Source organism: Drosophila hydei, unplaced genomic scaffold (genome assembly GCF_003285905.1).
Source record: "Drosophila hydei strain 15085-1641.00,03,60 unplaced genomic scaffold, DhydRS2 tig00008137-arrow-arrow-pilon, whole genome shotgun sequence".
In the NCBI taxonomy this organism is placed as follows: Eukaryota; Metazoa; Arthropoda; class Insecta; order Diptera; family Drosophilidae; genus Drosophila; species Drosophila hydei.
In genome coordinates this window covers 912,039-934,813 of record NW_022045845.1, presented here as the reverse complement: position 1 = coordinate 934,813, position 22,775 = coordinate 912,039, and the positions used below count along the sequence as shown (strand labels likewise).

The following is a 22,775-nucleotide window of genomic DNA, read 5'->3' as shown; positions in this document are numbered from 1 at the left end:
ATGTGGCTCTTGAGAATGTGCCGAATCGAAACGAAAGTTTAAAGCTGGCAGCTTACACCGTAATGAGTATTGTTGGTAACACGCGACTGTGAAGTTCTTATTGGTCTTTTATATTTCTCTTATTATTATTTTTATATTTTTCAGTATTTTTTTTTTTTTTTCTTTTATAAATGTATTTTGTTTTTTATTCGTGTGCAAAAGAAAAAAGCAGAAAGGATATAAATTGTTTCAACTTTATTACATAAGTATACATACATATATAAAATATATTAAACGGTAACGTAGTTGTATTATATTAATTGTACTGTAGTAAACGTAATAATCATATTATTAAAATCCCTAAAACATGAATATATATTGTGCATAAACTTCAAGTTTATAAGCAGCAAACATTTTTAGAAAATAATTTGTTTTTATTTGATTTTTTTTTTTTTTTTGTTTAATTTTGTTACTTCTTTACATTGATGTTAAAATTTGAAGGTAATTTAACATGTCACAACGTTGAAAACTTATAATACTAAAACTAATGACGACAACAGCGATGAACCCAATATTTACATGTTCATCTACGTAAACCCCATTTCGAAAATGAAATTTGGTATAACCTTTAACAAAAATTAACTGCTTTTCTAGCTTTGCCCAAGAGTTTTGGAAAAAAAATCACTTAAATATGATCTTTAAACTAATTCATCCAACTTAAAAGAAACTGTCTATAATTTGTAAGACATCAATATGTACACGTCAACTCTTTTCCATTCTGTTTTGTTTTTTTTTGTTGCTTAAATGTTGATTTGACTAGTGGTTTATGAATATTTATCTATTTAAAAAACGCACTTGGAGCCCGATTTGAAACCACAACACTTATTATAGTTGCAAAAATGTTACACATCTAAAAATACATTTAATTCACAATTAATTATAGTTTTAATCCAATAGATTAGATTTTAACGTGGGCTGCTTCTTGGCATCAAACATGCACATTTCAATATCTGTGCATGTGTCTATGTATTTATAGAGTTCCTTCCCTTACAATGGTTTGTATTGAACTGTCACTAAGCACAGATACAGATACATTTTTTCTTTTGATTGGTAAATAACAGTTGCATTTGGATGTAGACTTTGTTCATGGGACCAATAGGTAGCGCCCAGTTTCGAACTGGGTGGGCTAATGTCCTTGAGTTGAATCGTCTATTTGTACAGCAAAATAATTTTGTATATATGTGTGTGTGTGTGTTTGTGTGTAGAGTGTGTGTGTAGTGTGTTTATACTGTTGTTTCCAAGTCGACTCCCAACAGTTTGAATTTCGCACAATATAGGAATCAATCATTTGATGATTATTCACAGAAGTAGTGAGGTAGACTTGTTCTCTTCCGCCGGTACAGCTTACCAGCTGTTGCTCATAGCCTGCTCGAGCTTGGCTTTTGCCACAGCGGCAGCAGCTGCTGCCGAGCTGGCGCTCAGCGATCCAGCGGCTGTGGTAACCACGTTCTGTTGCTTGCCAGCAGCAACGGCTGCAGCAGCAGCAGCTGCCGCTGCAGCCGCTAACAGCGATGTCGACGATGAGCTGGGCATAAAGTTGACATTGATGTTAATGGGGTGCACCACGGGCATGCTTGTGTAGCTCTTCTCGAGCAGATCCACACCGTTGAGGTACGGCACCAGAGCATTGTAGTCTACATTAAGTGGCACATAGTAATTGCCCTGACCGTGCAACGCAAAGATGGGTACAGTAAACGAGTGTCGGGACGGCAGTGGAGCCGTTGTGCTACTTGGCGTGCTTAGCTGCGCGCCGGCAGCAGCGCTGAGCTTGGCCAGCAGCGGACTAGAATTGGAATTTGTATTGTGCAGCTCCGACTTGATATCCTTAATATCACTGAAGCTAAAGGAGGGCTTATCGTCACGCACCAGACCCATGGGGCGTACCGGATTCATGTTGCTCGTCTCGCTGTGCACGTCCAACGGCAGGTCCCCATTGCAGGCTGCCGCTGCGGCTGCTGCTGCCTCAGCCAATTTACGCTTTTTGGCCATTATGGGAGCTATCTCTGGCTCGGTGCCGTCCTTGGAGTGCTCGGACAGTGCATGCAAATGTGAATGATCGTTCTGCAGGTGCGGCGTGTGTTCGCTGCTCGTCTCCTCGTCGTGCAGCTCGTGCACAAAGCGCTCCTTGATGTGATTCTTATACTTGTAATTGTTGTTGTGTTCAACTTCATGCGAGGACTCCGAGTAGTTGCGCATTCTCGCTGACAGCTGGCTGTCCGTTGTGTGATGATTATGCACCAGATGCGCATGCTGCTGCAGCAGTGCGTCCCGCGGCGGAGGCGAATGCATGTTAGAGGTGTCCGTATGGAGCATCGGCTCATGCGAAGACTCAAAATCGTGCTGGCTACTGTCCGTGTGATGATGAGGTGCCGTCGATGTAATCACTGCCGCCTGATGCGGCTGCTGGTGCGCAGCAATTGCAGCAGCCCCGACGGGCGTCTTGGTCAGCGTGTGGCACGTGGACGTAGATGTGGTCGAGCTAGCCGCATTGCTGCTGGCTGTATTGGAGCCCGTGGAGTTGGTGGGTATATTGTCAGCAGCAATGCCATTGCCCGCAGCAAGCTTATTCCCGCTTTGACCCTCCATGCTGGCGCTTGATGCGCTGGCATTGGTCACCGCGGCAGCAGCAACGGCCGCCGCAGTCGCTTGATGACTGCGATGCAGCTGATTGAGATGGTTGCGAAAGCTTAGATCCTTGACATCATTATGATCGTTGCTATGCTCCACATCCGAGGCACCCAGCATGTCGCGCAGATGGCACAGCGGCGGATGGTAGGCCTGGTGGGGGCTACCACTGGAAGCGCTAACATTATCCGGCACATGGCAGCTGCGGGTGGACTTGTAACAGTCGGCTGGCAAAAATAAACAGGAATTAATATATAAATGAGATTCGACTACAAAGGGCAGGCTGTACTTACCTTTGAACACCTCGTCGATGTGCTCCTGCAAGCGGGCCAACAGTCGATAGCAAAAGTCCTGCATTTGACTATCGTAAAGGAATTTGGCCGCCTCCTTCATGCAGTCCATGTATCCGCTGCGATACTCGCTCTCCTTTTGGAGGATCTCGCTCTGCAGATGCTTCAGATGTCGGATGGCCATCTCGATGATTTCGGTCTTCTCAATGCGGCCACGTCCCTTGCGTTGATACTGTGGCGGTATGAGGCGAGACAGATCGGCCAGGCAGGAGTTCATGCGATCGCGACGACGCTTCTCAATGATGCGATGCGACAGTGGATCTTGCTGTAGATGCAGACAAAGTGGAAAACAATTAGAGTGAGCTTAACAAGGGTCTAAGCGACAAGTAAGTAAAAGATCATGGAGTTTCGGGAGCATTATACTAAATAATGATTCCATCCACTATTTTGTACTATTTTTATTTTTTTTCGTCATGTTTATTCAAATTCATTTTATTTTCATCATGTTTACTAATTTGGAAATTGTTTTTTTTTGTTTTAATTTTTATTATCTTCATGCTCTTGAGTACAATAAAAAAGGGTCAAAAGCGGCGGCCAACTTCTAGGGATGACGTGCGTGTGCGTTCTGGGTGAGTTGTAGGCGTGCGAAATTGGGCGTGGTCATCGACATCACCGGCATTGCCATAAACCAACCAATCATCAGTCATCGGTCATCAGTCACCAGGAATCAGTTACATAATGAGTACGAGCAATGAACTTGTTACTCGGGCGCTTTATCTTTTGATCCTTTGATCTTGTTTTCGAATTTGATTAGTGTCGCGATTTGTCGCTCTGAAATTGTAATATTTACCCTCGATGTTTTGTTACGTCTTCCGGTGGCATATTCAGCATCATCCTCGCTGTATGCTGTTGCCGATGTTGAAAAATTTAAGCTAGATTCTGTGCAATAAGGAAAACTGGAGACTGCTGCTTCGCTATAATTCGTATGCGTTTTGTATCATATGCAAAAAGAGTGGGAAGGATAAGAAACACAAATAAGTCCAAATCTTATTCAAAAGTTTGTCAAATTTTTGTTTTTGATTTTTTTAATTGTTTTCATTGTTTTAGTAATGCATTTATTAGGCGCATAACTTAAACTGACTTAGAAATATAGAGCGTAAGACTAATTAATCTAAATATTATTATGTAGTTAAATTATGAGTTCTTTTTATTTCATGGCAATTCTTTATTTGTTTCGAAAAGAAGTAAAACTAAAAGATAAACTAAGGCTGCAATTTGAGAAAAATAAGGAAAATTGATATGTTATTCGAATTGTGAATACTCTCAGTCTGTCGCGCGTCCCTCTCCCTCTGCCTCTTATACTCTCTTACAGATATCCCAATATCATTTTGTCTTATTATGTTCCACAGTTGGTAGTCAACCAGCAGCTAATCCGAGAGTCCCCGATTTTGCACCCCACGAAGTCGCTTGGCTAAAATCAAACGAGGCGATTTGGTTGTTGTGTGTTGTAGTAAAAAGGATAAAAGTTCTTTAAAGTACAATTAGCAAACTATAAATACATATGTAACATAATAAAACATACCCAGCTGTATATCAAAATCGACACACTCGCACTCACACAACGGTACTTACACTTACACGAAACTAAAAACACAACTTTATTCAACACTTTATCGGAGGATCTTTCGTGTGCTATTTCTGTGACAGTTGAGCTCGTCGTCCAATCACAATATAGTCAAATAATTCAACTAGATTTACCAAACATGTCATAGGTTTAATACTCTAAGAGTAAAGAGATTAAATGCATGTGTCAGAAAGTAAAAACAGAAAAAAGAAAACACATTTGAAATAAACAAAATTGACAAGCAAATTTTATTGTATTAAAATTAGAAGCCACTGCGGAAAGCATTCTGCGAAAACTATCAAAAACAGTTGCCAAGTGCGGCAAAAAGTAAATAAATGAGTGATTCAAAAGAAAGCAAAAAATGCAAACATTTCATTATTAACAACTAGCACCAATTGTGGCCCAAACAAACAAAGCGACAGGAAACGAAGAGGCAAACGAAAGCAAAACAGAATCACACAAAAGAAATACAAATTGTTTATTTCGAAGCTGAAATACCCTTAAGACATCTAAAGTTGATAGATAAATATCAGCCAATTGTTCTACGAATGGCATATAGAATAATAAAAGATCGCTTTAATATACCTTTCGGCTTGTGTTTCAATAAAATCGAATAACTCGAACTCATCTTTTTATCTAGATTGTTTACGATATAGTTCTTCGATGCTAATAAGCTATTGTTCATTTATGAGTAGCTTAGAATAGCAAATGTCAAGTCTTCAAAGCGTTCTAAGTAGCTATAAACTGTATCTTCCACTTGGGTATACAAACACACACGGAAAAAACCGAATCAGAAAACACTAGAAGACTTGCGACGACTTTCGAGCAGTGCTCGCGATAAGCAGCAACACGCAACGATTCGTCGAATATGTAAACAATATTTAAACACGCACACATTTGCCTAAGCATGTATATACGTACGTACATGCTCGCATACACACGCAGTGAATACCAGTTCTCGCCAGTGTCTGGCGCTTAAGGCTTGTTTGTTTATCCCCAGCGCAGTAAACGCTTGTGAAATCTAGAAACTGAGACATCTACTTAGTGCAACTTCGACTCTGACTCTCTACTTGCCATAGGATAAAACCTGCAAGCTGGACAACGCTGCAAATGTCACGCACACTTCTTGGTCCACAGGGCGTATGAGTAATGCGCACTCCGAGTTCAATTAAAGGCTTTTATCTTGTTCACTGTATTTGCATGTTGACATACACTTGGCAAAGGGGTCAGTCCGGGATTTCAGTTAGCCGATGGGAAGAGTCCCGTGTGCAGGGCGTGTTCCTATTTTACTGCATTCTCAAGTAACAATCGACCCTTGTACTTGGGAGACGGCGTCATTGCCAAATCACTCGCTTGATTCATGAAATAACGACGCGATGCCCTGAACGTTACACAGTGAACATTGATCCCAATGGACACGCCCCCATGGGTCCGCCCCAACTGGCAAGCATTCTTGTTGGCGTTTTCTAACTTGGGGGCCATTGGGCCAAAAACATTGTCGACGACGATTTCGTAGCCATCGTCGCACTTTTGAGCTATTAAGTAATTGGCAAACATCGGCGCTCGTTTAAATTTAGAGATGAGCCAGCCAGCCAAAGATGCAGAAGTGCAATCAAAAATTCGTCTACGCGACAGGTAGTTCGCGAGCTAAATGACGCCAACTGTTGATCAGCCACACGTTGTTTGCCAACAGCATGAACGGACATCGGACGCATGCTTCAAAAAACGCATTAGTTGAAATGTTTTGAATATCAAACATCAAGAAGCTTACCCAATTACCCTTAAAGTGGACATGCGGTCAGGGGCAAGCGAAAGACTGAAGCGCTAAATGGCTTAAGACATCCCTCAATTCATCACATAGTTCGTGACAAAACAATTTCATACCTGTATACCTGTATACTTTAACCTTATACTGCATACTGCAAACCTGTATACCCTAATTAGAATGTTTTGCACACGCCCTCAAAAGTTGCTTTGCGATATCGTGCGTTAACCTAAAAATAATGGAATTATATTCCATTGATGGTGAGCTTTATGGCTTGCAGTTGATATTTGTTATTTGTTATTTGTAGCCGTAGATAAGATATCTTTACAGCTGCACGTGATATGGAAGCGCCTTAAACGAGTGCACATATATGTATATATTCACGTATTTTCAAAACTGATTCACATGACTTTCAGACAGTGTTTTATGTTCGCCCAAGCACCACTCAATAGATTGTAAGTATTTACAGAGCAGCAAAGAAATATATCAATATATAATATAGTTAATAAATATATAAATTCATGCGATCACAGATCGAATTGAGTGCGCATGTTTCTTAACATCAGATGAGTCATAAAGTGACTAAGTGGAAAATTTGTTTCATATACATACAGACATACAGAAGTCTAAGCTAATTTCTGTCAATTTCCATCAACTGTATAATCAATTATGTAAACGAGGCCCAAGAAACCAATGTCAAGCATTTCCGATACAAAATGTGTGTCAAATGAGAGGGACCTTCGTATCACATTAGAGAATTTTCATATTTCCACACTTCGGTTGTCAGTTGTCTTTTGTCAATGGCAATTGTGAAATACGACAAAAAAGTAAAATAAAATAAAATAAAAGAGCGAAAAACACCAAAACGATGACGCACTTCGAAGGGGGAAACAACAAAAAGTAAACACAAATATAAATATAGTAAATTATTTTCTTTGCTTTGGTGAATTAGCGTCTAAATAATAAAAAACACAAATGAAAAACAAAAGTTGTTCGCACTGAGAACCTGCACGACATGGAGACTAGCCTCAGACCGATCATTGGCCGCTATAACCTTGACTGCACCTGCAGCAGTCTTCGACGCTGCTGATAAGATAAATATACCATATAAACAAACGCTCGTGCAGGGCAACCGCCAGGCAACAGTCGTCAACAATTGCCAGGTATTATTAGACCCGCAGACAAGTGCTGGATTTGTTGTTGCTATTCAAGCTAGTCGAATAGCAACTTTAGCAATGATCACGTGAGATTGTTTTGTTATGCTTGAAAAAACTGGAAATCACACGCAAACCGGTTGCAGTTGCCCACTTGAAAGATTTTTAATTAACATTATGTATAGACAGAGCCATGGCTGACTGTACACGTGATATAATGACCAAAGCACTAGCTCAATGGAGTGTGGAGCAGTGCAGCAGTGCAGATTGCTTATTCAACAACAAATTAATTGCAACACTGCAAAACGTGTCCACGTGTCGAGCCAAGTGCATAGCAACAGCAGCGAAAGGCAAACGCCACCGCAGCCAGCCATCTATTTTTATTCCTATTCCCATTCCCCATGCTCCGTAAACAATAAGCTGGCGTGCGGCTGTCTAAGCAACAGCAATTCAATAAACATAAACAACAAGAATTTACAAAAGCAACTAGCTCAATTGAGCACAGGCGCTGAGTGCTGTACGCCTTACACAGCTGCATTACTTATACGCCACATGTGACGCCCACACACGCACACATACATGCACATAAGTACATATATTTCTATGTGTATTTGTGTTTTTAACGTTTGCAAAATGACGATGCAGCGGAAATGAGCTTTGCTTGACCCGATGTTCATCAGAAAACAAACAAATTCTTTCAGAGAACGTCACAAGATTCGAGATTCGATATTTCAAAAATTCCTACAAAGTAATATGAACAAATCCTGATAATTATTAGTAAGAAATAAGGCTTTACGCATTGTTATTGTTTTAAATATCGATACTTTGCTATTTGATGTAAGCACAATATTCAGAAATTTGACCAAGATACATATATGCGGGCACTTAATTTATTTGTCAGAGTATACAAAAGTTACACGCACATACACACACACTCACGCATCAAATACTTTTGATAACTAGGTCAAAAGACATAAAAATATATCTATTTGAATCATTTAGAGGCAATCAAATGCAATGTGGGCCCAACTGATGGTCGCCGCTGAGTCACCTGCCCCGCCACAGGCCCCAGTCAATGCTGAGTGCATTAATCACAGCGCGGAAAAGTCAGAAATACATTTACACACAAATACACACACACATAAATTATGATTGTTTTGTAAATTTCTCAATATTTGCGGCACGTTTGTCAAACGGCACGAGGGATCGCCAGCTCAAATATAAACATGCACTGTGGAACGTATGTAGCTAGATATATGCATATGTATATGTGTGCGTGTGCGCGTGTGTGTGAGTGTGCAAAGAACTGCATGGAAGTGATCGTGTGTACGTGCCCGTGTCGGGGATGGCAATGGCCGAACGATGACGATAAGCCGACGCGAATCCGAATGGCGTTTTGGAATCCAATTCGAAATTGGAATCAGTGTGCGCTCTATTCCAAATTTAAAAATTTGCTCGAATGCTACGTTTGTACTTATTAATGTGTCTATGTGCGTGTATATAAAATTGTATTTGGTATTTATAGAGCGAAAGCATGTGTTTGTTGTTGTTTGTTTTGTTTTACTTCGCTATTGATATATTCGAAATAGATCACTAAAGTGTATGTACATATATATACATATATTATATATATATTGATATGTGTGTATATATTTATATATATTCGATTATTTGCGGCTAGCTTTGACGTGTTGTCTTGCTGAACATTTGTGCGTTGCTTAATCTACATGACGAACCTGCAGAGCTGAGAGGATTTCGTCATGTAACACAAACGTAGCCAGCAAACAAACACACTTTCTTAGAATTGTCTCGTTGCAGTCACATCGATAGTCACTAAATTGCAGATCACTAATCATAGACCATAAATCGCAAAACACAAATCACAAATCACAAATCACAGAACACTAATCACTTGTTGCTTATCACTGGGTCACGGAAATGGAATGGTTGGGGTCACGTTGTCGTAAAGATCCCGAAATCGAAAACAACGAGAGACAGCTGCATATGGGTTTGGTTTTGGAGCAGCTGCCTCGTCGTGCAACAAACCCGAGATCTCACAAATTTACACACAACCAGCACTCCTTCTTCAGGAACATTATCTATATACTATATACTCTTTATATTTGTATGTGCAGCTCAGTTATCCGGTAAGTACATACAACTATGTGCGTCAGCAGAAATTCGCTTTTATCGCGTGCTTGTTTATCTCTTTTATGGATGACATGATTGTAGTTGAGTTGTTGTTTGTTGATTAAAGCATCGCTAGAGTAAATTATAAACGTTGTAAATATATGACGGCTACGCAGACGTGTGTTAGGTCTCAAGTGCCAAGTGACGACTTAAATGAACTGGCACGACTAAGATTGCGATTACCGTCAGGGCGATAATGATAGTGATAAGATGAACAAATGGAAACTCCTTCAATTTTCTTATGCATTTCATTTCAAGTTATCTTTCCAATTTCCTGGCATATTATTTCCATAAATATAATTTAATAATAATATATGTATACACAAACATATACGTAAAACCAACAGATAAACCCTTGAACTGACAAATAGTTTGGCTAATTGCCTCAACTTGTCATGTCTAGACTTAATTTTTTCTTCACGTGATGAAAAGTAATATAATTTAATAGTCTTTAGTGTCTTAATAATTGATGTCACATATATGTGTCACACTGGTATACACATATATATAATTATGTACTCATCATCAATTTAAAAAACAAGACCGAAATAGCATCTGTGTCTATTGGTAAATGGAATTGTGAATTTGTATTTATCACTCAATTAATCAAGTTAACATGAGTGTTGTATATTTGATGAGTGACTATTTGGAATGGGTGCATTTAATATAAGTGAATAAATAGAACATATTTATAGAAAATCACTTAAAGGCGTCATTCCAGTGGACACAGTCCACACAAAAATAGACAACACAAGACAATCAACAACAGTTGCTGACCTTCAAAAGGACACCGACTAGTTAACACGCACACACAGCCATGTCAATACAGACGCGTACATATGTGCGTGAGTGTTTGGTTGTGTGAGAGCAACACGCCCACAAAAGCTACTCAAACGAGCGGTCCTATTGGCTATTTATAGCCCTGAAGCATTTTGGCCGTTGACATTTAATGGGAATATAAGCTGGCTTTATAAAAACCAATCAGTCCGGTCTCCCAAGCTCTTAGTTAGTTATTCACGTAAACTTGCTGCATGTGTGTAACAAGAATATGCATATATATTATATGCATATATTGTTTTGAACACTGCCCAGAATAAAAACAAAAATTCCAAAAGAATTCAAGTTCAAAATATATATTGAAACGAAGAGAGAAAGAAGAGGTAAGCCCCCAAAACTGAGCGTCACGTTTGCCCAATCGTGTGTGCTGTATTTTGCTTGTGTTTTGGCAAAATGTTTGCATAAATAAATACATAAACTAAAATCCATTTTAAAAATAGAGTCAAAGGCGTCAAGCAAACGCGAGTCTGTCTACCCACGTTTTCATTCGTTTTTCACATCATTTTTTTCTTTCTTCATTTCGCTCAACTGCCAAAAATAGCCTCACGATCCACGCCCAACCGCAAACTGACAACCACACTCACATGCACACTTTGGCACAAGCACACACACATATTACTATGTGTACCGTTACAACGACGTCTGCAAACTTAGCCTACAGCTTAGACATGATTTAATATTAAACTAACAGTAATTTATGCATAAACTTAAGCGCGGGCAGGTGAAAGTGAGTGTGTTTATTGTTGTAGTCCTACTTATTGTTCTTGTGGTGGTGGAGTGCTCAGGCAATACCTTCCGTAAATATACCTACCTCTCATACTTAACCGGATGTGCCGCATGTCCATTAGCTTCGCTCCAGTAGGGCTCCATGCTGCTGCTGCTGTGATTCCTGCGGCTGCTGCTAGAGGTGACGATCCTGGGCAAACTTGCGATTGCTGCTTTGCGTGGCTCTGGCCTCTGCTGCTGCTGCTGCGTCGACGTTACTTGCTGTTGTGGTGGAATGGTGGAAGGTAACGCTCTCTACGTCAATGCAGGAAAGACAAGATAAAATACCGGCGAGTGAGCGCACGAATTCGTATGACAGCAAACAGGTTGTCGGCCACGGCGAATTTATTGCGGCGAATTACAAATTGTTGCTCTGTTCAATTGTGTGGTGGGTTCACTTTGAATTTCACACAACACAACTTGCTTAGCAACTTATTTGAATATTCTAATAATTTGAATTTTTAAAGTTTGGCTTTGGACTGTAAATATTTACTACAAATCGTATCACGCTTGAATATCCAATATTCTTTGCACACGTCTGGCACGCTCAACCGTTTCACATGTAGCATAACATTCCGAATTTAGCTTCAGTTTATTTAAAAATAGTTAAAGGAGTGAACGACTTTTGATATGTGGTGTCAACTATCTGCCAACAGTTAAGGGATGACTGTTCTCCTTATCAGCAGTGGCGGCCTTTTGTTTTTGTTACTCTGCCGATAACAAAGACAGCAACGGGTGAGATAAGGCTTATTTATATACACAAAATGCTCACACTTATGTACACATTAGCTACATACACGTTTAAATGCAGTATATGCATATGCGGCTTAACTTTTATTGGGAGATGACAGTTTTCGAGACGTTTATCTATGTGGAATTTAACCGCACTTGTTGGACCAAAGTAAGCCTTGGTCTCGATACCTAAATGTCTTTGACCAGCCTCTGCCGCGCCCGTGCTTGCTTGAGGCCCACGCGTTTTCTGCAGCTGATGCTTTTACGTTGGAAACCTTGAAATTTCTTTGCACTCACGTCTCGTTTTTGGTCGCAGGACTTGCTCTCTACCACACACACACACACATCCACCTGCTTCGCACCGCACAGCTCCAAAAGCGAACGATTGTCGAAAAACGTGATTCCTTTTTGTCACACGGCACCGATAGACACGTTTTATACTTTGAATTATTTTGTATTTGTTTTATTAATACACAACTTCCTTCGTTTCACAATGGAATTTTACCAGCAGCCGAGTACACGCACCGTTTGCGTGTATTTGTATATTTTACTACACAGCACTTTATATATATATATATATATGAATATGTGTGTATGCGTATAATTTGTTGTTGCTGCTGCTATAACTTTGTATTTCTTTTCTTATTTTTTTTTTTTTTTTGTTAAAAAACTTGCGCTGTCCGAAACGCTACAAACATCAACTGCTCACTACGAACGGTCGAATTGAAATGAATGAAAAATACACGGCGAACGGGCTAAAATTAAAACCAAGCGGTAAAAACAAATTCACGCATCGAGAATTAAATACCCTACATAATCTACAATCTTGGCAGATTTCAAAATCAATGAATATGTTCCAAATACAAAAGAATTTTCTAAAAATATCAGTTATAATTTAATGTAATCTATGCTATCGTCTTAAAAACTAAATATTTCACCTTAAGCTTTGTAGCTTTTTGGCGCAGTTGTATCTCTGTTTCAAACTAAATAAAATTTCATCTATACTTTTTGTAAAGAGTGCACATATACACAACACGAGACCAAATACTGTGAGCAGTTCGAGAGAGATGACGTGCCTCGGGTATCAGAGAATAAAAATGGCAAAAGAGCTAGAAAACGTGAGAGAAACGAGAGAGAAACCGCCCCGCTGACACTGAGCGAAGCACTTTGTCAAGTCATGTTGGACTGCGGCTGACACTGTTGTGAGTAAATGTGTATGTGTGTAAGTGAGTTTGATAGTATGTGCATATGTTTGTGCTGGTATGCGTTGGCTTTCAGATCTATTTGAATGTGTGCGTGCATGCGTTGAAGTTATCGCATTTCGTGCGCGGCGAACGTGATTGCCACAGTGGGTCTGAACATAACATATTCGTCCAAATTTGAATTGTATATTTTCAACTAATCAATTGATTTCCAAGACTGTAGATTAAATAATCTCATATACTTGCTTTTATATGAAGCTCAACACTTGCTACGGGAATTCTAAAAGTAAATAGCAATCCTCTGTTGAATTAATGGCCTATAACAATATAATGGTGATATAGTTTGAGGTTAATCAGGTCTACAGTACATGTTTTCATGACTACGTCTCAATTTACAGACGTCTCAATTTTAAAGAATTATACACTAACAATAATCCAGAATTGTGGAACATTGCCCTATTTGAATAATACGAAAGAATATGCATCCCACATTCATATGCGTATATGGAAGCGTGCCTGTGTACGTAATAAATGTATTCACATTTCTATGTATGTACACATGCGCATGTATCCATATTACTGCAATAAAAATTATGTTAATGCTTATTATGAGAAGAATGAGAAGCACAACCATAGTTAGTTGTGTGTGAATTACTTGAATATACATACACATATGCATGGAAATATGAGTGTATGTACATGTGCCTGGGTATGTATTGGTTTTATTAATAAGCTTTACTAGAGTGACTATAGTACTTATTGTTGACTGAGTGATTGTTAAAAATAAATATGTACAAACGTAGTGCAGACATTCGGCTAAAAAAACTTTTTCGATTATTTTATTGATAATAAACGTTCACCCACACGTATGCATATAAAGATTACCGTTATAGAGCTCAATGGTCATTGAGGCGTGCGTTGCGTGCTTTTTTGCCTTTACAGTTGTTGTTTCTGTTTATGTTTGTCTGACAGCTTTCAAGTTGAAAGGCAGACACAAACAAAAAAACAACGTAGAAACCCAAGGCAAATTAAGCAAAACAACAACAATCTTAAAGTCAAAGGCAGCAGCAGCAGCGGCACATAATAAAACACGTGAACGTGACAAATTCCAAAGCGATTCGCAGCTGTTACATTGGGCGGCGACAGCAGCGACGGCGACGGCGACGTTTGACGGCGAATTGCGACGGAGCGAGGATTGCCTGGCAACAAAGCGATTGTCTCACAGACACATATTCATGCAAAGCACAAGCTCCCGTAGTCGGCTGACATTTTGTTTTTATAATATTTAGTCACTCGACGCCTTTACATATGTATGTATGTCTGTATATATGTAGATACACACATGCACAAGTATTATTATTAATCGAAATAATAATCATACGCTGAGTTGGCTGCTCATCAACAACACGATGAGCGAAGCGGGAGCAACACATATTTCTATCTCACTTAAACTCACTTTCTGTGTTGCTCGCTCTCCCTCTCTCTATCTATCTTTCACAATGCTCTCTCTCTTTGCTGTACGCGTGAGCAGCTTTTTAATCAAGACACGTTGAAAGCGGCCACAGCCAACGAAAAAAATTCATAGCGCATGACGTAATATCTCACGCGAGGCGAGCGTGTCAGCCATTTTACATACACAAATACGTTTGGAAATACCGATATATGTACGTATGTACATATATATAAATATATATGCATGTGTGCACCCATACGCCTTACACAAACACACATCGCACACACATGCCAGTTTGTTGTTGGTCACGTGTTGTGCAAATGTTTTAGCTGCTTGTGAGTGTGTTTATTAGCAGCACAGCACTTTGTTTACACATACACATACATACGTATATGAGCGTACATAATTTTGTTTATTTCGTTTTATTTTCCAGCACTTTAATTAAATTTAAATGCCAGCGGTCACCAGTCACAAAGGCATGCAATCTATTTATAGCTCTGCCAAAGGTCAAGCCAAATCAAAGCAACAAGTCACTGCCCAGCACGATCAACAAATGTCACAAACGTGTCCAAGTCCAATGCGCAATGAAAATGGGCGCTGTCTGAAACGGCTTGCATAAGTTGCATTCCTTGCTGCTGTTGCTGCTGATCTCACAGTCAGAGCTGGACATATATGTAACTGCGTATAGTCATGTACACCTATTGATATGTACATACATATGGGCATGCATGCATCTATGTTTATTTCGTGGCACGTGCAACACCCCTTAGCAAATGGCTCATCACATGCTATTACGTATACGAAGCCTACTCACACATTACACATACGCCCCGTACGCGCACGTGCGCGTTTATAAAATTTTTGAAAATGACTACAACTATTCACGCGCTTTGCTCCACACCACGATTCGCAGCCTTATCGCAACTTCAACGTGTTTCAATTGCATTGGAAAAACAAATATTTTTCTTTCTATTTTTGTCTAAATAGTTGGTTTTTGTTATGGTCACGTGTCGATAATCCAAATGCGTTACGTGGCCTGTGAATTTCCATAGAAATAAAATGCAATCAAGCGACACAAAGCTGAGCAACTAAAGCAACTATATACAAGGTTGTTGTTGTTGCTGCTGTTTTTACTTATAAACGAGGCAAGCGGCGTGATAAAAAAACAAACACTTGTGGATTGTTTGTGTGGACATAGTTCCAAGCGCTGTCTGAGCTAACTTATGGACACATGCACACACGACAATATGTTTGTATAGGTAAGTTTGCATGCGATTATCTGGCTGTAGCTGTATCGGTGTCGTTTTCAGTATCTTTATAATTGTGTGTGTGTGCTTACTTAGCTTACATATATAGCACAGAGGTGTGTACAATTAACCCATAAGCTGCTTGTTATTCGAAAATATTGTGAAGCTGCTGAGCACATGTACGAATTGAAGCCGTCTACAGTCTCAATTGTCTAAATAATCATGAATAGGTAACCCAGTTTGGTTTTTTTTTATTAAATTTCACACAAGTTCGTGTTAATAAATTAGAAATTAATAAAAACTATCAGCTATTACAGATTTCACTCTTTTCCTGTCGACTATTGTGCCGAATTAGAAACTGAGATGGTAATTAGCGAAAGAAATCTCTATGATATGAAATTTCTTTTTATTCTAAAAGCGTTTTTCCTTAAGAGATATCGCAACAATCATGGGTATTGATATTCCAGACCATAATAAAAATGAAGTGAAACAGAATATGCTTTACTTTATAATAGAATGTCAAGAATAGAACAAGAATAGAATAGAACTACGAAAATATATATGTCTTTTCGGTTCAAATTCGTTTATTTTTGACTATTTAGAACCTTAGAAATAGTAGGGCTAGTTCAAAAACACTAATAGCAATAATACATTTAAGAAACAACGAATCCACAGGAAGTGTAATTAATTAAGTTATATTTTACTGATAGCCATTTATTAAAATTTAAAGCTTTTTTAATTCTAGCAAAATGGCAAAACTTATAAAGAAATACAAATGTTGTTGAATCCACATCTCCCATGATATTTAACGCAATTGAGAAGTAGCTTGAAACATATGATAGACGAATTGAGCGATATGCTAGAATTAATCCAGCTGCATTAAATGATATTAAAGTGAAAATTTAACTGCCGATTACTAATCGGTAACAGTTCGTCTTTGAGCTAAGAAGCGCTTCAACCCAAAAAGTACCTTAATGAGGGAAAACACTTAACATCATCCGAACTACGCTCTGAAGACGGTTGACGGTTGGTGTTGGTTCAATCCAAGTGATAAATGCAAAACAAAGCATGTGACTGCTTTTAATGGTCTTCGAAATATTGGGTTTAATGGTGAATTGTACAGTCCAACTATGGTTAGTCGAACTGCATTTTAATATTTTATATTTTATACTTAAACTCTGACAGCTACATTGTAATATTGAAGATTGATTAGTTTCCTAATCAGATCGCAAAAGGTATTTACATATATTTTACTTTAAATAATATACATATTCTTCAACTCTATTCAATTGAATCTGTGTTTAAGCTTTACTCTACATTGTAAATCATCTGATCTTTTCTATACTATTATTTATAGACACAATTTCTCAGTAAAAACGGAAGGTTAATAGTTTGTAACTGCTATATATTATACCTGTAAAGTAAATAATAATATGCTTCGTAGAATATTGAATTATTTAACTACAGTGAAACACTTCCCAGTCCCCATTCGAAAAGCTCTCAGCGTAACTATTTTTCATATGCTATAGGTAGGAGTTTGTATGTTGAAGAATGTATTTGTGTATCTGCATCATTTGTACAATTTACACTTGAAATTAGCATAAGCTAATCAAATTGCTCAGCCGAGGGGCGGGGCAGTAGCTTCGACTAAGGCCAGGCCCCGAAACAGTCGATTGAAAGAAAGGCCCCGAAACGGGACAAATAAAATGGGTGTGTGTGCTAAACAACTTGCTTCGTAAATTTACTATATTCGATTAGCATCACATTTTATATAGGATTTGTATGTACACTCAAATGTATTCGTAGAGTAATCTGAAATTTATAACGCTCAGTTGTGCACGCTTTTGGATTCTATAAATGAACTGAGATAACGAAAGCAAAAAACATATTTTCTTATCGCTTTGCCAAACTTTTAATTTCAAAGTCGAGGTAAATCTAATTAAAATGTATATGTGTATGTCATTGTACATTGATATGTGTTCACTGATAAAAAATGTATATATTTTTATAGTCCGTGATCGGACATATACTTGGGTACACTTGTTGTAGTCCTGACTAAGCTAGTAAATTGTAACGACAATTGATCAGAAGCTTTTGAAGTTTAAGATTTTATTTTCATCTTTTTATACACATTGAAACTTTCCTAACTTTATAAATGCAAATTTAATCGTAGTTCATAATTAACGTTAAGACTCAACGTGACTAAAAATAGTTGGGAAATAATAATATTTGAAGAGCCGGGTAATTCTTGTTTGTAAACAAATAGTTTTCAGCAGGGAAGTCTAGAAAAATATTTAAATAAAAAAATATATATATAAATGGCTGTGGTCTACCCACGACACGTGTTACCGCAGCTGAACAAATAAAAATACAAAATCCGTATACACTTACCCACTCACACACACACACAATCCGTAAGTGGAAGATGTCTGGCAAAAACAAAATTGCTGCATTAAGCGTAGATAAAAAGTAGTACATGTACTACATACTCGGACATCTGTCTATCTGTATGAGTGTATTGACACGTTTGCCTCGTGCAGCGACAAGCGGTAGCTACAATCGGGTATATTGGTAGGGCAATTGATTGAGAGATGGTTGCCAGGTATTTTGGACCTTGCTAAAAAGTCTCATTCCTACTAAAATGTAGACTGAACTGTTAAGCTCTGTATCTATCTCCCTCCTTGTCTTCATCTGTCCTTCGTTTTACAGCATTTTCAGACATTACTAAAATTAGTTAAACAATGAGAATCGAAGAATGTGTGGATTATGTTTGTTAAGCTGTACAGATTATTATTATTATATAGTTGTATATATATATTTTTATATAATATAGATGCCAAATGTTGCAATTCCTCCAATTTTACTTGGGTGGCTTCTAGTCGATCAGCCTCAGCACACACAGTCAATTGTTTTTTATTATTTGCATTTCGTTTGATGTCGCAGCATTTAGTATTTGTTTACGGTCTCGAGTTCTATTTTCGCTTCGCGCCCAACTTATGTAAAAGTTACAAGCTGTGTAACACGTTTTGCATTTAAATGCTGCTGCTGTTTGATAAATCAGACAAAGCGGGTTTTGAATTTCATATTAGGCTGCTACTCTGGCGACAAGGTGACGCCAAAGCTTTGGACTTTTGTTTTGATGTTGACTGTAAACATGTATCAATACATATATCTTTACACACACACACACACACCCTGATCAGAGCAGTAGTTCGATTGTTCAAATGAGATGCATACATTTTTGAGTAATGGCATTTAGGGCCAAGCTACCCTGACCGTGGCCAGCTTAAGTATATAAAAGGTAGATTAGAGAATTGTTCAAGAAATGACAGCAGTCCGTCTGTTCTATCGTGGTCTATCGATCCACGTTATGTCAAGCCAAAGCCGAGACCGAGAAGCACTGGCAATGTGATAGCACTGGCGCTACCAATATTTCTCGTGTTAGTTATATCGGCCCAGTTACCAGTTACCCAGTTACGATTCATAGCTAAGAACATACATACGTATATACCTCAATACACTTATATATATATATATATATATATATATATATATATATACATACTCTGACGCACTTTTCATATGGTAACGGAAATTGAAGCAAACGTGCTGTGCAACTGGCACCATTCGTGAGGGTGTGCCCCGGCGGTTGCCAACAGCAGAACTGAGCAAAATACCAGAAAATGCGTCACACAAAGTGCAGAGCTGTAAGTAAAAATAAAAATATCGAAAAATGTGTAACAAATCCAGCAAAATGATATAAAATTCATAAAAAGCGGCTTTCGTAGAAACCACAAAATTGAAAACAATTGTTATTAATAATTAAATTGTGCATGTAGAATACAAATTACCATATATGCATACATTCTCGCACACAGTCATACGTACATACACACATATATGCCACTAAAGTTCAGACGTACTTGCGAACGCGAACTAGCGAACGCGCAAGCTAATGTGCAACACGTGTGCGAGTGTTGAGAGACTTGCCGGCTGCCTAATTGAGCAAAACTAGACGAACAGCATTGAACAAAAATGAATATAAATATGTAAATAAAAAGATATGTCTATATACAGTCGGGTCAATGGGAATGTGCATACAGCAATGCAGTGGGGAGACATTGCCTTATTTGAACGTTAATTGGTTTTCCTGTTATGCCAGCCAAGCGTTAAAATTGTGACTCGCAACAAATCAATTAACAGGTATGTAATGTGCAGTGAATTGATCACGTTTTTTGCGCGTTAACAGGAGAACAATTACAAAAAAACAGAAGTTCATCATAACAATAACAATTTTGTATTTATATTATTGCATATTCCTCCCTTTCTTTCGTAATTTAACTTTATTGAAATAAAGCTATTTTCTTTTTTAGAAGTAATTATTTTGCTTGCTTCTAGCTTTACCGCCAAATTCAAGCATCGGCGAAGACATGTGAATGGCGAAAATAGCACTTGCCATGCTGAGCGTTGCCAGACAGTAGAAATACAATTGGGTTTGCAGCTGCGAATTGGTCGCTTACCAACACTTCAAAATGCCGAGTCAGCTGCTCTCAATTTAGTCAAGTAATTTTACCTACATTTTTGTAAATTTTATTAAATACGTGCAATAGTTTTAAGAAATGAATTTGTAATTCGAACGTGCAGTACTGATCAACTCCTAACAATAGGTGTTGAGCCGATAATCGTTTTAATTTTAAATGCAACGCGGCCTTTTGGCCAATAAAATGCCATCACTTTGTTTGTTGTTGTCCCCTGTTGTTGCCAAGGAAACGAAAAACGCAAACACAACAAGTTACGTCGCAGCACGGTCGATCTTTTGTATGTGTGTGTGTATGTGTGTATGTGTGTGGGCTCCACACTTCCTTCCGGTCTAATTTTGGTACCAAATGAAGGATATCGCACACAAAATAAACGCTAACTTCAATATTTATTATTTCACAAAAAATTAAAATAAAATAAAATGACCAAAAAAGTGCAACAAATTTTATCTTAAAATGCAATTTACTGTCCAGGATACCGACAAGTGTGCGGGATGATATTACGCATTTGATATGGTGAGTACTAGAAAAATCTATTCAGCTAATTTAAGTGACCGACGCTTCGCCCCGTCCCACAGGACAGCAAATGTCACAATTATATATACAAAATGAAAAAACTTTCAGACACTAAAAGATCAAAAAGCATATAACTTTTTCCATTTTTCTAAGCATTACGACGATTTGCAAATGAGTTTTCATTGAACGGGAAAATGAGAAAATTACGCTTCACACACTTCTGGCTCGACTTTTCCTACTTTAAACTTTTCCAGCGCAAGCCATTTTTGTAGCGCTTCATATTTAGAGGCAATTAAGACGAGTCCTAGCCGCGGTTGCACAAACCAACAAACCAGCAAACCAACAACCGACCGACCAACCCCCAATTATCCATATCCAGGTAACATTTTGTGGCAGCACGGCGCATATATACTACGTGCGGCACAGCCACCCGCGTGCACCTTCGCAGCCAAGTGCCGTGTGCGATACTCTTACGGCTGCCATGGCCGGTTGCACAGCCGAACGACCACCAGGTGCATGTGGAACAAGTATCTTAGTGCATATTTCCGCTTTACTGCCTCGCACCGCTTGTTATTTGTCTGCCTGGACACTGGCAGCGGCGGGGCTGGAGCGGGGTCAGCACATGCCAGACGAACGCTCGCATAATAACTGTCAGAGCATTTGATGATTCGAAGCCTATTGTGATGGCTGTCAGTAACTAGTATTATGCTCATCGTTGGCGACATTCGAGCCGAAGTGCTCTGAGCTGGCATAATTGCAACCCGCAAATATCATTGAGCAACATTCAATTTTGCTATTGCAATTAATGTGCAACATATTTGATTAAGTAATCATCGCAACAATAGCCAACTGTTGTATGTTATGGCCGCAGCCAGAATGCTGATTGCATTTCAATTTTCTCACCTGAACGCATTTGCAGTTCCTTTTGCCACCAAGTTGTAATTAATTTTCTCAAGACGTTCTTTAAAGCAGGTGACATTGTTTATATTTTAAGTACATTTTAGCATATTAATGCTTGAAATGGAATTTTCATTTTAGTCTGAATTTTGTACAAAGATTTAATGATAACCAAAATATCCTGTTTTTAACATATTCAAATCAAAATGAGTTTAATATGTCTAAAATAATATTTTTTGATTTTGGTTTTTTTTTATCAATTAAATTTGCAGCTCGCATTGACTGATTTCTTATAGCTTCTGTCAATTTTTGCCCTGTGCCAATCTGTTAGATCTATCTCAATAGATACGCTTTTAAAGTCTTGATCCATGGCCTGGGGTGGAATCTCCATTTATTCATTTTGTGACAGAAACCTGAAGCTGGATTAATCCAGGCCAGCAACAATATATAACAATACTGATATAGATATATCTAAGGTTATAAAATCTAGGAGTTCAAAGTTGGTTCCCAGCTAAGTCTCGAGCAAAATATATGTTGTATTAAATAGATAGGAAATGATTTTCTTAGATATTCTCACAAATTTTTGTTAGCCCTTATTGTACTAAACTGTTTTGATATTCACTTTTGTCTATTGCTCCACTTGAATTTAATTGCCTCAAGTGGCATCTGTCTATGACCAAACATTTTTGTGAGTTATGTGCCTGTATATATATGTATATATTTAAATATGCATCTAAGCTTGTCTTGTGCCATGCACTCGCCGTGCAGCCCTGCCGAGCCGTAACTGAAATAAACAAATGTTTGCCTTTCTGGTAACAGCGTCACGCTGACTGCGTCACCAACTGACTGTAGCTACAGCTGCCCATATACCAGGTATATGGCATCCAGATGCAAATGCATT

At 38.5% G+C, this 22,775-nt stretch overlaps 2 protein-coding genes across 8 annotated transcripts in view; one reads left to right on the top strand and one right to left on the bottom strand.

The window, feature by feature from the left end:
• Nucleotides 1-562: 562 nt before the first annotated feature.
• On the bottom strand, nucleotides 563-21,898 carry LOC111601794 (transcription factor cwo). 3 transcript variants are annotated; one of them, XM_023318570.2, is made up of 4 exons: nucleotides 11,336-11,822; nucleotides 3,805-3,928; nucleotides 2,958-3,279; nucleotides 563-2,891 (listed from the first exon to the last, which is right to left on the bottom strand). In XM_023318570.2, the coding sequence occupies exons 1-4, from the start codon at nucleotides 11,392-11,394 to the stop codon at nucleotides 1,384-1,386; spliced, it is 2,013 nt and encodes a 670-aa protein (XP_023174338.1). In that variant the 5' UTR covers nucleotides 11,395-11,822; the 3' UTR covers nucleotides 563-1,383. The 3 variants fall into 3 exon arrangements, with proteins under 3 accessions (XP_023174338.1, XP_023174339.1, XP_023174337.2); XM_023318569.2 differs by lacking the exon at nucleotides 11,336-11,822 and adding an exon at nucleotides 21,881-21,898 and having other exon boundaries at nucleotides 564-2,891; XM_023318571.2 differs by lacking the exon at nucleotides 3,805-3,928.
• The window catches only part of LOC111601793 (DNA-binding protein RFX2), a 19,272-nt gene continuing 16,049 nt past the window's right edge, over nucleotides 19,553-22,775 (top strand). For 4 of the 5 annotated variants that reach the window (XR_002751574.2, XR_003944371.1, XM_023318567.2 and 1 more), the window contains exons 1-2: nucleotides 19,553-19,630; nucleotides 20,322-20,977. The gene's annotated coding sequence lies outside the window, so the exon portion shown is untranslated. Of the gene's footprint in view, nucleotides 19,631-20,321; nucleotides 20,978-22,775 lie in introns of those variants that run through there. The other variant, XM_023318568.2, reaches the window with a different exon arrangement.